The 16,341-nt window shown below is 54.6% G+C and overlaps 1 protein-coding gene across 14 annotated transcripts in view; it reads left to right on the forward strand.

The window, feature by feature from the left end:
• Window positions 1-16,341, forward strand: part of KDM2B (lysine demethylase 2B) — a 160,972-nt gene that overhangs the window by 93,745 nt on the left and 50,886 nt on the right. For all 14 annotated transcript variants that reach the window (XR_011385264.1, XM_017349528.3, XM_070066159.1 and 11 more), the window contains 3 exons: window positions 982-1,097; window positions 6,575-6,701; window positions 10,222-10,700. Coding sequence is in view for 13 of the 14 variants with exons in the window: in XM_017349528.3 (XP_017205017.1) it covers window positions 982-1,097; window positions 6,575-6,701; window positions 10,222-10,700 (722 nt within the window). In the remaining variant the exon portion in view is untranslated. The remainder of the gene's footprint in view (window positions 1-981; window positions 1,098-6,574; window positions 6,702-10,221; window positions 10,701-16,341) is intronic.

Consider the following 16,341-nt stretch of genomic DNA (forward strand, 5'->3'; position numbering starts at 1 on the left):
CGGTCCACGTTCGTACCAGGGTCGCTGGAGCACTTGCAGTGTGGCCTCTCTGCAATGAGATGTGGTCCAGGTTGAGTTTCCCTAATCCAAAACCTGAATTCTGAAACCTTTTGAATGTTTGTGGTCAAGATTCGGATTTTGGAGCTTTCTGGGTTTTCGGGGTGGGGGGGATGCTCAACTGGCAGTCTATGCTATATTTAAAACAAAGCAAAAAAACCCAAATTCTGAAATCTGGCCCCAAGAGTTTTGGAAAAGGGATTCTCTGCTTGCATGAGTCAGGTGCCTTCCTTTGTCCTCAGCCTTCCGTGGCTGCGCGGAAGCTGACTTCCCCGGGCTGAGTTCTGATTCGGTCACTTCACTTCTCTCTTGCTCAGTTTGCTCGTCTGTGAGTTGGGATTGCCAACAGGACATTAATAACAAGCTCAGGCCTGAGAGCCCTTAGAGCAGGCCTGTCACAGGTGGGCACACCGTGACTCGGCAGCAGCAAAGCCAGGGCCTGCAGGAGGGAGGGCTGCGGGCATCCGGCCAAAGCAGAGCCCAGGTGGGGTGCAGGCGGCACAAGGAAGCCACCTGGAAATAGGCTTGGGAGGACTTGGATGACAAAGTGGACCCCAGGCAGAGGAGAGCATCTGGGTGCTATGGTTTGGGGAGAGATCCCTCCGTGGTCGTGCTCTGAGCCAGCTGCTGTGACTCCTCCTGAGACTGCTGCTTGCCTGTGCAGCCTGGGAGGGCGTGACCAGCTCCCTGGGCAGCATGGACATGGGGAACGGGCTGCCTGCCTTTCTGTCCACTGCAGCCGGTCTTGAGGGAAAGACCTGTCCTGACGTTCTCAAGATGCTGGGCTGGTCTGCAGTTCCCCCCACCTGCTTGAGTTAGCCGCCAGGGCCTTGGTGCTCACCTCGCCTGCCCCGACGACTGCATGCTGGCGCTCCCTCCCGCAGCCTCCCACGGCTCACCCTCTCTCCACCCTCCCCGGCCCAGGTTGGATCCATGCCGTCTACACCCCCGTAGACTCCCTGGTGTTCGGCGGAAACATCCTGCACAGCTTCAACGTGCCGATGCAGCTGCGGATCTACGAGATTGAGGACAGGACCCGGGTAAGGGGGCGCACGGCGTGTGGCGTGGGCCACACCGAAGTCCTCCACAGTGCCCCTCTCCCTCCTGCCCCTCCGCCTCGAGCCAGCCTCCAGCCAGCCATCCTGGTCATGCAGGGTAGAGAGGTGGCCGCAAGTGGAGTTTCTGTCCACCTCCCAGCCGGTGACAGCCAAAAACCCCCTCGGCAAAGAGGAAGTGTTTCTGGATAAGCATCGTGAGCTCTCAGGAGCCCTTCGCTTCCCTCCTTCCGTGCAGAAGTGGCTGCTGGGGACGGGGGAGTTTCCTTGCCTTGTTGTCAGAGAGAGGGCCGAGGTCAGGTCTTGGCCATGTATCCTCGTGGGGACCCCAGATCTGCTGGAGAGCCCCTGAGGGTTAGTCCCCGCCGGGTCCTGTCTGTGGGCCCAGTGCAGAGTCACTTGGGGGCATCCCCAGCTGCCCGGGGCCAAGGCTTTCCTTTGCTCCTGACAGTCTCAGTTTCTCAGACACTGGGTTTCCCCCACCCTGGGCCAAGGCTGAGGCTCTTAATGCCTGGTGTGTGCCCACCTCTCTGCAGATGTCCCGAGAGGGGCACTGTGGCTCTGAGCTTGCCCTCCCCCTCTCTCAGCACTGAAACAGGGCGGGAAGTTAGAGCCTGGGGCAGAGGGAGCCCCTTCTCCCTTTTGTCTTTGCTCTTTGTTAACATCACTATCCAAAATGTCAGTTTTTCTGTTCACAAACAAAGATATAATTCCCATACCCTAAAACTCACCACTTACAATACATAGTTCAGGGGTTTCTAGTACATTCACGGTTGTGTGACCCTCATCCCTGATTGCAGGACATTTTTTAAGATTTTATAAGCCGGCGCCGCGGCTCACTTGGCTAATCCTCCGCCTGCGGCGCCGGCACCCTGGGTTCTAGTCCCTGTTGGGGTACTGGATTCTGTCCCAGTTGCTTCTCTTCCAGTCCAGCTTTCTGCTGTGGCCCAGGAAGGCAGTGGAGGATGGCCCAAGTGCTTGGGCCCTGCACCTACATGGGAGACCAGGAGGAAGCACCTGGCTCCTGGCTTCGGATCGGCACAGTTCGCTGGCTGTAGTGGCCATTTGGGGGGTGAACCAATGAAAGGAAGACTTTTCTCTGTCTCTCTCTCTCACTTTCTAACTCTACCTGTCAAAAAAATAAAATAAAATAAAATATTTTATTTATTTACTTTGAGAGGTAGTTACAGAGACAGAGAGAAAGGTCTTCCATCTGCTGCTTCACTCCCCAAATGGCTGCAGTGGCCAGAGCTGGACTGATCTCAAGCCAGGAGCCAGAAGCTTCTTCCAGGTCTCCCACATGGGGGCAGGGGCCCAAGAACTTGGGCCATCTTCTACTGCTTTCCTAGGCCATAGCAGAGATCTGGAGTGGAAGTGGAACAACTGGGACTCAAATTGGTGCCCATATGGTATGTCCGTGTGGTCATGTCCAGACCCTGAAGATACACCTCACAGGGGCAGCTGTGCCGGGCCTGGGGTCCCTGTCTCTGCCAGTCTTCTCTTCAGGCCTTGGTTCACATGGAATCCTATACATCAGTCCGTCTTAGCCAGCGCATGTGGCTCTGAGCCTTTTAACACCCCTAGCATGGGAGCCCCTCTGCCAGGGGTTTTCTTGAGGCCACTTGGATCCATCGTCAGCGATCAGGTGAGCCCCTTCCTATGGGCCTGTTTGCTGCCTCTGATGCCTACATCTGTGGAGGCCCACGTCTGGACCTGGCTGTGTGCAAAACCCATGTTTTGTGGCCTTTCTTCCCTTGCCCTCTCGCCGTCCCTGTACAGGTATGGGGAAGGCCAGCCTAGCCCTGGTTTGGGCAGTGCCACCCTGTGACATTCAGGAGAAAGCACTGTTTGGGCACACGACGATCATCCCACAGTCTGGGTCAAGTGCTCTCTGGAGCTCCAGCCAACTGTTCTTTGGCCGGCCCCAAAGGACAGGCCAGTCTGTCTGTGAACAGACTAGCAGGTGTGGGATAGAAACGGAGAAATCTTGGGGAAGGTGTGAGGCCTACGGCTTTCCAGGCAATTCCTGAAAGCCAGATTCAGGCTGGGGTTTCCAAAGGCCCTGGCAACTGTGGGGCAGCCATCGCATCCCCCTTGGGCATTCCAGCCTCCTCATTCTGTGAGGCACCCAGCTCCCCTCCCCATGAGCGTCATGCTGAGCTCTCGTGGGATATCGCACGCCAACTTCCAGATAAGCGTGGCAGGTCCCCTCCCCCAAGGCCAGTGTCCCTGTCGTCTCTGTGGGCTCCCCATCTGGTTTCCCTGAAGCAGGTTGACGGTTGGGGGGCTGGCGGGCAGGCCGGGCTGGAAGCAGCGGCAGACTGTTTAATCTGCTTTGGTTTCTGGTCTTTGGAAGGGGGGCTTGGCTAAGAGGCCCAGTTGTGTATACCCTGGGAGCCAGGGCAGACAAAAGGCGCTGGGGAGAGAGCACTGGGAGCCAGACACATGCCAGGGCTCCTTGTCAGCTCGCTACAGCTTAATTCTTTACATCCCTGCGAGCTTTCTTAAGAAGGTTATGGCCATTTAAAAATAGTTTTTCAAGAGTCTTAAAGCTTGGCTTTGCTTGGAAACCAAACGCAGGGCCTGCAGCGGAGGAAGCTGTAGTCTCCAAGCCCCATGGTGGGGTTTGTCTTGGAAAAAGAACCTCCCTTTGTGGCTCAAGGCGGCGGACCTCCATCCAGTCCAGGGAGCCCCAGGGTTCTCCTAGATTTCTAAAGGAAGCTGTGTCTTGGCTCCCCTATCCCCCCCCCCCCCCGCCCCGATGCTCTGTGGCCTTCCTGGCAGAGTCATTGCCCATAGCACACATCTCGGGAATACTGGGTCTCCATTGTCACCCTCCGGGCAGACCCGTCTCCCCTCCTTTCATTCCAAACCTGCCAGGAGAGATGGAAGAATTCCCCCAAAGAGTGAACGCTCAGCATGTTTGTTCCTTTCAAGACAGCGGCTCCACAGTCACCGCATACGTCCGACTCTGCTTAACTCAGTGAGGGACAGGGAGATCCGTTAACCGCGTCTCTCTCACCTTTATCTTTCTCCCCCCCTGCATTGGCTCGGTGAAAGCAGCCCTCCCAGGAGAGGTAACGCCGCCCGCCCTGCCCCTTCACAGCCAGCAGCACCCTCCCCCCCACCCCGCCTCCCCCTACCACCGGATTGTTTTTTTTTTCCCCCATTGATTTTTTTTTCCAGGAGAAAAACAAAATTTAAGATACTTCCACTGCCCTCAATATTTTATGTTTGCAAACGCTTGAGACCTGGGAGTTCCAGACACACTAAGACACCCTGGCTGCCGTCCCCCGAGGCCACCACGACTTGGGCCTCTGAGGAAGCACTGAGGCCGGTGCCACTGGAATGCAGATGGAAGCCCTGAGATAGGCGGTTTCCCTGCAGGCCAGGAGCCTTGCGTGCTTTTTCTGGCCGCTTTGCCTGTCGCTCGGGCCGGCTTCGCTGGTTAACGGCTCAGCTCCTTGGTGAGGCTCCGAATTTGTCAACAAATGATGTTGAGCAATCATGTGTTTAATGTTCCCGGGCATGTGGCTGGAAGCTTTTGGAGGCGAAGGGTGGAAGGCAACAGCCTTTTTGTAAGTCACCTCTTTGCAAGTTTTGTTTCCTGTGGTCCTCTCTTGGAAAAAAAAAAATTTTTTTAAACTGGAATTCCTTCATCAGCATTCGTTGTCACCCAGCTGGTTTCTCTTGCATTCAGCCACAAAGAAGGGAGACCTCCTTTCTCATCCTGAAGCATGGTGCCCCAGCCCGACAGGTCCTCAGGGCCCATGGTGCCTGTCGGTGGCACAGTTGATCGGATGGTGTCCAAACACTTGGAAAATCAAAGCCGACCTCAGGATTTTTGTCCGTCGATGGGAGTCAGGGTCCCATCAGCCTCTGGTTCAGGGATTGACACCTCAGTTTCAAAACTGTTTGTCCCCTGCCCTGGCATGGGGTTGGGCTGGAGACCCCCAAAGCCTTCTTCACAGGAGGTCAGATCTGCTGCTGGCTGGAGAGCCCCTCTGTCTTTCAAACTCCCAGGGGCAGTGACCCAGCACTGAAAACAGAGGCAGCCTCGTGCTACCCCAGCCTCTCAGGAAAGTAGCTGGAGCCAAGGAAGCTGCTAGATGGTGATCCCAACTCCGCTCATCTCCTCCCAGGGCTGAAGAGCATGTGGCCGCCGCGATTTCATTCCAGAGCTTTCCACCCCTGCCCCAGAGGCAGGGAGAGCAAAAGGGACCCATTTCTCAGGTGGGAGAAGAGGGGCCCCAGACAGGGAAAGCAGTGTCGCCATAGCAGAGAGTTGAGTGGGAGTGGACAAGGAGCTGAGAGCTAGGCCTCTTAAGAGGGGCAGAGTGGGAACTGCTCCAGGTGGCCACTCTGAGAAGGGCCGGCAAACAGTAACCTCGGGCCAATAGAGGACTGAGGTCTGCCTGTGTTTGTCCTTGTCCCAGGTGTAGAGTGTGCCTGTTCGTTGTCAGCAGAGACCACAGGGTAGCTGGGGGCGGGAGAATGTGTTTGCTCCACATCCCACTCCCTGAGTGGTTGGACGATGGCAAGACGTGTGCCCTCAGATGGAAGGCACGAGCGGGCAGGTCTGAGCGTGGACACATGGGACCTGCAGAGCATCCGCCACGACCTCACCCCTCCCAGGCCCACTCAGGGTGCAGGTTGTGGAAGGCCCCTCCGTGCCCAGGCCTTCAGCCGTGCCCCTTTCCCTCCTCTTTGGCTGCCATCTCCTCTGTGTGGACCCTGCATGGCCACCCCTCGGAATCCCCCACGGCCCAGGCCGTTTTACAGCTGCGATCCTCAAAGCTGTCTCCACCTCTACTTCCTCCCCTGTGAGAGGCAGCCGAGAGGGGATTTCCACATGGAGCTCAGCTCCAGGCCCGGGTGTGAATCCCCTGTTGTCGGGACAGTTCCAGGCCACACTGGGGACTTGTGTCTGAGGGAACTGGGCATTGCCAGGTGGGGACTGGGGAGTGGCAGGAGGCGGAAACCTGAAGCCCCGCCCCTGCAGGTAGGAGGATGCTCCGTAGCCTGTCAGCAAGTGGTGAGGCCCGTGGGTTGGTTCTGGTTTCCAAGGGGGCACACGAGGGTAGCAGAGTCTGGACAGGAATTTTTAAGAAGGGCGACGAGCCCGTGGTGGGGGTGGGGAGGCTGGACTCGGGCAGTGTGGGCTCCCAGGGGTCAGGGAGGACTCTATTTTCTGCATCTCACAGCATCACGAAGTGGACCTCGGCCTGCAGCCCAGGGACCTTTGGAGGGCCTCTCTGCCTCATCTGTGCATGCTCTGGCATCTGCCCCCAGCGCCTTCCTCCTGCCTTTGTCCAGTGCTCGCCCACCGCCATTTCTCCCTCCTATCATTTGCGCTCCCGCTGAGACGATGACAGTGACCCTCCCCCTCTCCCCCACTTCCCTGCCTCCTCCCCCCACTGTCCCCTGGAACTGACCCCCTCCTGCCTGGCCTCTGCTTTCAGGTGCAGCCTAAGTTCCGTTACCCCTTCTACTATGAGATGTGCTGGTATGTCTTGGAGAGATACGTGTATTGTGTGACCCAGCGCTCCCACCTCACTCAGGAGTACCAGAGGGAATCCATGCTCATTGGTGAGTGAACCCTGTGGGGCCCGGCTGGAGCAGAAACCGTTTCTGCAGGCCAAGAGCCCTTGGGTTGAGGGGGGGGTTTCTTTTTTTTTTTTTTTTTTTTTTATTTGAAAGGCAGAGATACATAGACTGAGTCTGAGATCTCCCGTATGCTGGTTCAAATGCTCACGATGGCGGGAAGTGGCCCAGGCTACAGCCAGGAACCTGGAACTCCGTCTGGGCCTCCTATATGGGTGCAGGGACCTATCACTGCTGCCTCCCAGGATGCGCATTAGCAGGGAGCTGGAAACTGGAAGCAAGGTGCCTCAGACTCGAGCACTCTGACGTGGGGTGTGGGGTCCCTGTGGTGTCCTAACTAACCGCTGTGCCAAACGCCAATCCCCAGCGGAACTCTGGAGTCATTTTTGGGCAGAAATCCTGGAGAGCCTTCATGGAAGCCATTCTTGTCAACTTCCCACTTGGAATACAGAACCCAAAAATTGAACTTGTCACCCCAGAAAGCGTCAGATTTGTGGCCTGCAGTCCGTGACCCTGCAGGGGCAGACAGGGCCCTGGCAAGGCCGCCAAAACAGGATCATCCCACGCTGCAAAGCATGTTGGGGATTTTATTTCTCCAAGGTCAAGGTCACCAACTGGCTTTTCCCCTGGGTTTTTGCCCTTTATTAGAGCAGGCCTGTAAGCTGCCTTCAGTGCCCAACCACCCTGGCCATCTTTGAGCCAGCGGGAGGGATGGCCAGGGCTGGCAGGGCAAGCTTGGAGGAACAGCTTAGAGGGTCACTCTGACCGAGGCAGGGAGCTCGCACGAAGCTGCAGTGTCGTTGCCCTGCCCTGCTGCTGGGACTTACAGGGACGTCATCTCCTCTCCACCCCTTGCCCTCACCCTGGCACACTGCTCTGTTCTGTTCTTGAGTCTTTTTTTTTTTGAGATTTATTTGAAAGGCAGAAATACAGAGAGAAAAAGAAGGAGATCTTCTTTCTTCAGGTTCACTCCCCCAGTGGCTGCAATGGCTGGAGTTGGGCCAGGCTGAAGCCAGGAGCTTGTTGCATATCTCCCACATGGGTGCAGGGGCCCAAGTATTTGCCATCTTCTGTTTTCCCGGGCCATTAGCAAGAAGCTGGATCAGAAATGGAGCAGCTGGGATTCGAACCAGCACCCAAATGGGATGCTGGCACTGCAGGTGGAGGCTTTACCTTCTACGCCACAGTGCCAGCCCCTGTCCTTGAATCTTGACTCACAAGCAGCAGCCCTGCTGCTGCGTCAGGCCGCTGCCATCTGGGGAGGAGGCGTGATTCTTCCCCTGTTAGCGCTGTTGCTGCCAAGGGCCTCTCCTGAATGCCGAATCCACTGTGGCTCAGTCCAGCGTGTCTTACCACAGGGTAGAAAGATCGGGTTGGGGGCCAGAGTTATGGTTAAGCCCCTGCTTGTGATGATAGCATGCCATATCAGAGTGCTGGTTTGAGTCCCAGCTGCTCTGCTTCCGCTCCAGCTCCTTGCTAATCTACCTGGGAGGCAGTGTATAATGTCCAAGTACTTGGCCCCTACCCTCCATGTGGGAGACCCAGATGGAGTTCCTAGGGCCATCTTCTGCTGCTTTCCCAGACACATTAGTAGGGAGCTGGATGGAAGGTGGCGGAGTGGGGACCCAAGAATTAATATTTCTGATATAGGATGCTGGCTTGACCCACTACACTACAACACTGGCCCCTATGCATTTTTTTTAAGTATTGACTATTTTCTTAAAAACATTGATTTATTTATTTGAAAGTCAGTTGCAGAGGGAGAGGGAAAGACAGAGAAAGAGATTTTCCCACCGCTGGTTCACTCCCCAAGATGGCCACAACAGCCAGCTCTGCGGCCAGGCCAAAGCCAGGAGCCAGGAGCTTCTTCCAGGTCTCCCATGAGGGCAGCTGGGGCCCAAGCACTTGGGCCGTCCTCTGCTGTTTTTCCCAGGCTCATTCACAAGGAGCTGAATCAGAAGTGGAGCAGCTGGAACGCAAAACGCTGCCCACATGGGATGCCGGCTTCAGAAGTGGCAGCTTTACCTGCCACACCACAAAACCTGCCTCCTCTTTTTTTTTTATTAAAAAATTTAATTTATTTGAGAGGCAGAGACACAGAGAGCTCTCACCTCGTGGTTTATTCCCTAAAATGCCTGCAATAGTTCCATTGCCAAAGTCAAGAGCTAGGAACTCAGTCCCGGTCTCGCACATGAGTGGCAGGAACCTGGTCACTTCAGCCATCACCACTGTCTACCTGGCTCTACCTCAGCAGGAAGCTGAAGTCAGGAGCCAGAGCTGCATATTAACCCAGGCACTCTGATGTGAGACACAGGTACCCCAGCTGGTACCCTGACCTAGACAAAGTGCTGGCACCTTGTATTTTTTATTTTTTTAAAGATTTTACTTATTTGTTTGAGAGGTAGAGTTGCAGACACAGAGAGGGAGAGACAGAGAGAAAGGCCTTCCATCCACTGGTTCACTCTCCAAATGGCTGCAATAACCGGAGCTGGGCTGATCTGAAGCCAGGAGCTTCTTCTGGGTCTCCCATACAGGTGCAGGGGCCCAAGGACTTGGGCCATTTTCCACTGCTTTCCTAGGCCAAAGCAGGGAGCTGGATCGGAAGTAGAGCAGCCAGGACTCAAACGAGTACCCATATGGGATGCCAGCACCACAGGCGGAGGCTTAGCCTACTATGCCACAGCACCAGCCCCCTACACCTTGTAATTTTTTAACAGCTCCTTTGGAATGCATTTTGCGTATCACACAGTCTGCCCACTTGAAGTTCACAGTCAGTGGCTGTCAATCTTACGTCCTGATCTTCCCCTCCCAGCCCTAGGCCACAGCCGATTTGCTCTCTGTAGACTTGCCCTGCTCTGGATGTCGTATATGAATGGGATCACAGTTGCTTTTCTGAATATGTGCTTTATTTGTACACATTAAAAAAATAATAGGGGCTGGTGCTGTGGTGCAGCGGGTTAACGCCCTGGCCTGAAGCAACAGCATCCTTAAGGGTGCCGGTTCTAGTCCTGGCTGCTCTTTTTCTGATCCAGCTCTCTGCTATGGCCTGGGATAGCAGTAGAAGATGGCCCAAGTCCTTGGGCTCCTGCACTAACGTGGGAGACCCAGAAGAAGCTCCTGGCTCCTGGCTTCTGATCGGCACAGCTCTGGCTGTTGCAGCCATCTGGGGAGTGAACCAGTGGATGGAAGACCTCGCTCTTTGTCTCTAACTTTCTCTGTTAACTCTGTCTTTCAAATAAATAAAATAAATCTTTAATAATAATAATAATAATAATAATAATAATAATAATAAAGTGCCAGGAGTGTCCGGAGAAGTGAAACCACCCTGGGACAAAGCAGGGCTCGGACCTGAGCCTTTCAGGAGGCGGGAGGTGCAGACTGGTAGGATCTTCTGAGAAGCTGGGTCTCCAGTGTAAAGGGGCGCTGTGGTGAGCAGGAGTTCCAGAGACTTCCAGCAGGGAGTCAGGCACCCATCTCTGTTTTTCTTGCGCCCCCTCCCCCACAGATGCCCCACGGAAGCCCAGCATAGACGGCTTCTCATCTGATTCCTGGCTGGAGATGGAGGAGGAGTCGTGCGAGCAGCAGCCCCAGGAGGAAGAGAAGGAGGAGGAGGAGGAGGAGGGCGAGGGTTCGGACAAGGCACCGAGGCCGCCCACCGAAGGCCCCGCCTCACCCACCAGCAACCCTTCTGAGGACCAGGAGGCCCCTGGGAAGAAGCCCAAGGCACCCGCCATGCGGTTCCTCAAAAGGACTTTGTCTAACGAGTCGGAGGAGAGTGTCAAGTCCACAGCCATGGCCACGGATTACCCCAAGACGCCCACCGGCTCCCCCAGCACCGAGGTCTCTGCCAAGTGGACCCACCTCACCGAGTTCGAGCTGAAGGGCCTGAAAGCTCTCGTGGAGAAACTGGAGTCCCTCCCAGAGAACAAGAAGTGCGTCCCCGAGGGCATCGAGGACCCCCAGGCACTTCTGGAGGGTGTGAAGGTGGGTAGGGGTTCCTTGGGGTTGGGGGCCGGGGCAGGGGACAGGTTCTTTGCAGTGACTTGGGACAGCTCGGCCCTGGTAGCTCAGCCTAGACTGTTCTGGGAGTTTGTCCAGTGTCAGGAGGGGACCCTAGTGGCTTCTGACTATGCAAGCCTGTCAAGGGTGTCTGAGCAGAGGCCACCAGTAAGCTGCAGAGGGACCTCTCAGAAGACTCTGGCTTGTGGGTGACAGCAGGTTCTTTCTCAGCTGAAGTCACGAGACAGAGCCGGCTGTCAAACCTAGGTGCCCCAACTGATGTCCTAACCCCGAGGCCCATTGCCAGTCCCTGGAGGATTTGTTTGCAAACAGCTTCCTTGGGACGTAGCTCACATGCCCTTACCCATCCACTTGATGCCCTGAGGCCTCGCCAGCGGCAGTGTTACTTGTCCGGCAGCCGTGCCGGCGGTAGTTTTGGGGACAGAGTCCTCCTTCCTGGTCAGGAAGCCTTGCTGTTCCGGCCAGCTTCCCTGCAGTGTGCATCTGTTTGTTTTTCTGGGAGCAGCTTGTACAGCCGCCAGCCAGCCAGAGCGGGGCCTACCTGCCTGCGGCTGGGCAGCCGAGAATGGCAGGGCAGGGCCAGTGCGGTGACATTGGGCGGCTGGGTTCTGTCGGCGTGGTAGAGACTGTCCTGGATGTCTATCCAGGCACCAGGAGGATGTTTGATTGCATGTAACTAACGAGGCAGTAGGCTCAGAGAGGTTAAGGCACATGTCTGGTGTCACAGAGCCGGCCGATGATGGAGCTGGGAGGAGGGCCTCCGGAGCTCCCTTTGAGCTCTGTGATGTCTGATGCCCACGTCAGCTGCCCGCGGGGTTGGACACTGAATCTAAGTGTCTTCATGGCTCCAAGCTTCTGGGCACTTGGTGGTCCATATTCACGTAGGCAACACTGTGTTAGTGCCAGGGTATGGAAGTGCTAAGACTGTCCTGCTCTCTGGGGGCTCAGTGACCAGTGGGGTCCAACAGAGGAGACCTGGGGCCCACACAGGTAGACTGACAGGGACCACCAGCAGAGGGAGCCGGTGCATAAAATCACTTGTCCAGGTGTAGCTCCCGCACACAGCAGGTGTGCGCGTTCCTTCCAGATGCTGTGAAAGCAAAGGCTTGCGGCTCAGGGGATATCGCCAGGTAAGAGCTCCCTGGAAAGCAAATCTCCGCTTGTGAATGGGTCTGTGCCATGGAAGCCTGGCATTTTGGGGAGGTTGCTGACCCTTTTTGGGGGGAGTTTGTGGAAAATAATGGACTCCCCCATTTTCCCCAGTATTTGTTTATATACACAGAATTTTACATGTGATTTAGGGGATCTTGAAGTTAAGATCCTCCCGCCCCTGTCTCCCTGATCGCCTCCAGGGTAATGTCTGCCTCGTTCGTTTCCTGGGGCTGACAGAATGGAGTCCCACACACTGCGGGCTTAAATGACAGAACCCCCCCCTCCCCCCGAACCAGGAGGCCACGCAGGCTCTGGGGAGGGTCCTTCCTTGTCTCCTCCAGCTGTTGCCCGCAGCCCCTGGCCTTCCTGGCAGGTAGCCCTGTCGCTCCTGTCTCTGCCTCCTCGCTGGGACTGACTTCCTGAGTGCTGCCGTTGAATATGGGCCCAGCCTATGCAGTGTGACCTCATCCTTGCTTGATGCGATCTGATGCTGGGTGCTCGTGGTTTAGGGAGGCGCACATTCAACCCCATATCTCATCTCCTCCCTCTTGGGTTGGCAACCTCCATCAGTAGGTGAAAGTCCTAAGATAGGAAGGAGTCCCTCCTAGAGGCATCTCGATCCAACTAGAACCCAGGGGGCTTGGAGGGCCTGTGGCTGTTTGGGGGCAGGTCTCCTCTTCAAATCAGTTGTGACTGGAAGAAAACCAGGTGTCTTGCAAGGTTGTGAAGGGCCTGGGCCTGCATGGAAAGAGACTGCCAAGGCTGGAAGTGCGTCTTTCTTTTTGTCCAATTCCCGTTTGCAGGGTGATTCCGCAGCTGCTTAGTGAGAGGTCCCAGTAGCCCCCCTCCTTAATTAAGGCCACGCCACACCCTCCTTCCCATGACTCCTCACTCCCCCACCTGCCAGAGTGTCAGACAACTCACTGTGGGAATCCACCTTTCTTTTAAAAAAATAAATAAATAAAGTTTTTTTTTTAGACTTACCTATTTATTTGAAAGGTAGAGTTACAGACAGAGAGGTCGGTCTTCTATCCACTGGTTTACTCCCCAAATGACTGAAACAGCTGGAGTTGGGCCGATCCGGAGCCAGGAGCTTCTTCTGGGTCTCTCACATTGGTGCAGGAGCCTAAGGACTTGGGCTGTGTTCTATTGCTTTCTGAGGTCATGGCAGAGAGCTGGATTGGAGGAGGAGCAGCCAGGACTCGAACCAGCGTCCATATGGGACGCCAGCACCTCAGGCGGAGGCTTAGCCCACTATGCTATAGCACCAGACCCCACCTTTCTCATTGTGTGGAATTATGGGTCCCCAGGGAATTACTGGACTACTTGGAATTATGGGTATGAAAGAAACAGGAGCCATTGTTTTCAGGTGTTATTTTTTCTTAACACCAAGCTCCAAGTATAAGAGGAAGGAACCCTCAGTTAAGAGTGCACTATCCACACAGGTGTTCCATTTTAAGAGGAAAAGTTCTGGAGTCAGGCTGAAGCCCCTGTGCTACCCATCACCTGCTGAGTGCTTTTATGGATATTGGAAGATGGTACTGGTGCGGACCCCTGCATCGTGGGGCTGGGAACCCAGGGAGGTGGTGTTTGTGCTTGAAACTAGAGCTGACAGTGTCTCCAGTGTTCCAGACAAGGTGGCATGGAGTCAGCCCAGTTTACGGTCAGGTTCAGGGGCTTGTGAAGCCTGTACCACTGCAAGAGGAGGGAAAGGAGCAGGAAGGCCCAGGAATCTATTCCAACCTGGGCAAAGCTACACCCGATAAAAGGGTGGCTTGAGCCAAACAAGGTGGGGCACTTTTTTTTTCTTTGGCCTAAGATTATTTCTGGGCCCCCAAACCACAAAAATAATCCCTACACGTTCCACAGCTACATCGGCTTTCCAACTCAATAAACATTTACATTTCCCTGCGCTTAGAACCTGTTCAGTGGCTGACAGAGGACGGGGCAGGGTGTCCCCACAGGAAGTAAGACACAAGCCACAGAGAAGTCAGCGGCCGGCCTCGGTGGCATTTTGCCAGGTGCCAGGTGCCTTCCTTGCGTTAGATGTCTCACTGCCACTGCTGCTTTCCCGTCATTGTAGATAGGGAAGCAGAGAGGGGTGCGGTGCCTTGGCCGTGATGTGCTATGGCAAGGGCGTTTGCTAGTTTCCTGTGGCTGCCCTGACACATTACTTACTGCAAACTCCATGGCTTCAAGCAACAGGAACTGATCCTGCGATGTCTCCAAGGCCGGAAGTCCAGGCTCACAGTGTGGGAAAGGCCGTGGTCCTCGGGCAGGATCCTCCCTACCTCTTCCCTCCTGGAGCCTCCTGGCCTGTGCTTGCTTCTCTCCAGTCTCTGCCCAAATCTCTTCTCTTTCTTGTAAAGACGGAAGCCGTTGGATTTACAGACTGTCACATCCTTAGATTCTCAGTACATTTGCAAAGACCTTTTTTCCAAGTAAGGTAACTGGGGATTAAGACTTGATCACAACTTTTGGGGGGACACACCTCAAGCCACTGCAGATGGGTTTTCACCTGTAGCCGCAAGACAGTTGGGCTGGAAAGGAGGGAGGGGTCCTGAGGGCCTTGGGTTACACTGACACTTGGCAGGGGTCCTCACTTGTAGCGAGGAGGCTCCCTGAGTTAAACCGACACTTGGCGGGGGTCCTCACCTGTAGCAAGGGGGTTCCCTGAGACCGCCAGGTTCCCCAGCTGCTCCCTGCCATTACTGCCCTGTGTCTCTTACCAGCCTGCAGCTGGTGCTTCTATCCCGAAGCCTGCCTCTGTCTTACTGTCCCAGCTGTAATGTTTTTAGTCACTGCGTAGATGGAGTTTCTAATTAGTAATCCCCATACTGAGGAGCAATGGGCCTGAACCCATTGTTAGTGAATTAAACTCTTTGAGAAAAGTTGGCATGAGGGAGGGCCGAGGGGCAGCCGCCCGTTGTCTGTGGTTGTCTTGTTAGGTCAAACACAGGGCAGTTTCCGGCAGAAGCTCTCAGAAAACCTGCCCTGGGCTTTCCGAGGCAGAAGGCTTGTGGGTGTAACCCTTAGGGGGCCGAGCTGGTCTGGCTACCAGACCTGCCTTGTATCTACACTTCCAGAAGCCGCAGGGAGTATCAATTCAGGCAGGGCATGGCGACAATGCTCCCCTCCAGCACAATCTACTTCTCAGAGGCAAAAATCTCCAAATAGAATAATCCCTTTTCCTGCTGCCTGACTCACACAAAAATGCTTACCCAAGGGACAGGACTCAGGGTGCCCCCTGGTGGCCACAGAGGGGAATACCAGCTTCCCGAAGTGCAGGAACTTGGTGGAAAATGGAACAAAAGACAATTTTAACAAAATATCTATCTATCTATCTATCTATCTATCTATCTATCTATCTATCTATCTATCTATGAAAGGCAGAGTTACAGAGAGAAAGGGAGGGAGAGACAAGAGACAGAGCTTCCTTTCTCTGGTTCATTCCCCCAAATGCCTGCAATGGCCAGAGCTGGGCCAGACTGAAGCAAAGAGCCAGGAGCTTCCCTCGGGTCTACAGCATGGGTGCAGGAGCCCAAGGATGTGGGCCTTCCACTACTTTTCTAGACACATTAGTGGGGAGCTGGATTGGAACTTGAGCAGCCGGGACTTAAACTGGCGCCCATATGGGATGCTGGCTCCTTACCCATTACACCACAGCACTGGCCCACAGACAAGTTTATTTTGGGACCAAAGAGACCTCGGAATAATATATACAGAGGCTTCAAAAAGTTAACAGAAAACACATATTATGAAAAAACTTTGTGGATTTCAAGAACTTTTGAAGCAAATTAATTTGTTAATTCCATTTTTCCATGAACTTTAAAAAAAATTTACTTGAGAGAGAGAGAGAAATAAAAAGAAAGGGAACTTCCCTCCACTGGTTCAGTCCCCAAATGCCAATAACAGCCAGGGGAGGCCAGGCTGAAACCAGGAGCCTAAAACTTCATCTGGGTCTCCCAGGTCACTAGAAAATTTATTTATTGTTGTTAATTTATTAATCACTAATTCAATGGCAGTAGTAGCTTTTTTTTTTTTTTTTTAGATTTTTTTAAAATTTATTTTACTTGAAAGTCAGAGTTACACAGAGAGAGAAGGAGAGGCAGAGAGAAAGGTCTTCCTTCAGGTGGGTTACTCCCCAAATGGCCACTACGGCCGGCGCTGCACCAGTCCGAAGCCAGGAGCCAGGTGCTTCCTCCTGGTCTCCCATGCGGGTGTGGGGCCCAAGCACTTGGGCCATCCTCCACTGCCTTCCCAGGCCACAGCAGAGAGCTGGACTGGAAGAGGAGCAACCGGACAGAATCCAGCGCCCCAACCAGGACTAGAACCTGGTGCCCATATGGGATGCCGGTGCCACAGGCGGAGGATTAGCCAAGTGAGCCACTGCGCTGGCCCCAATTAATAGCTTTTTGTAACCAACCATCCCTCTAAAGAAATTCTAGCTCTG

Source organism: Oryctolagus cuniculus, chromosome 21, assembly GCF_964237555.1.
Source record: "Oryctolagus cuniculus chromosome 21, mOryCun1.1, whole genome shotgun sequence".
Taxonomy (NCBI): domain Eukaryota; kingdom Metazoa; phylum Chordata; class Mammalia; order Lagomorpha; family Leporidae; genus Oryctolagus; species Oryctolagus cuniculus.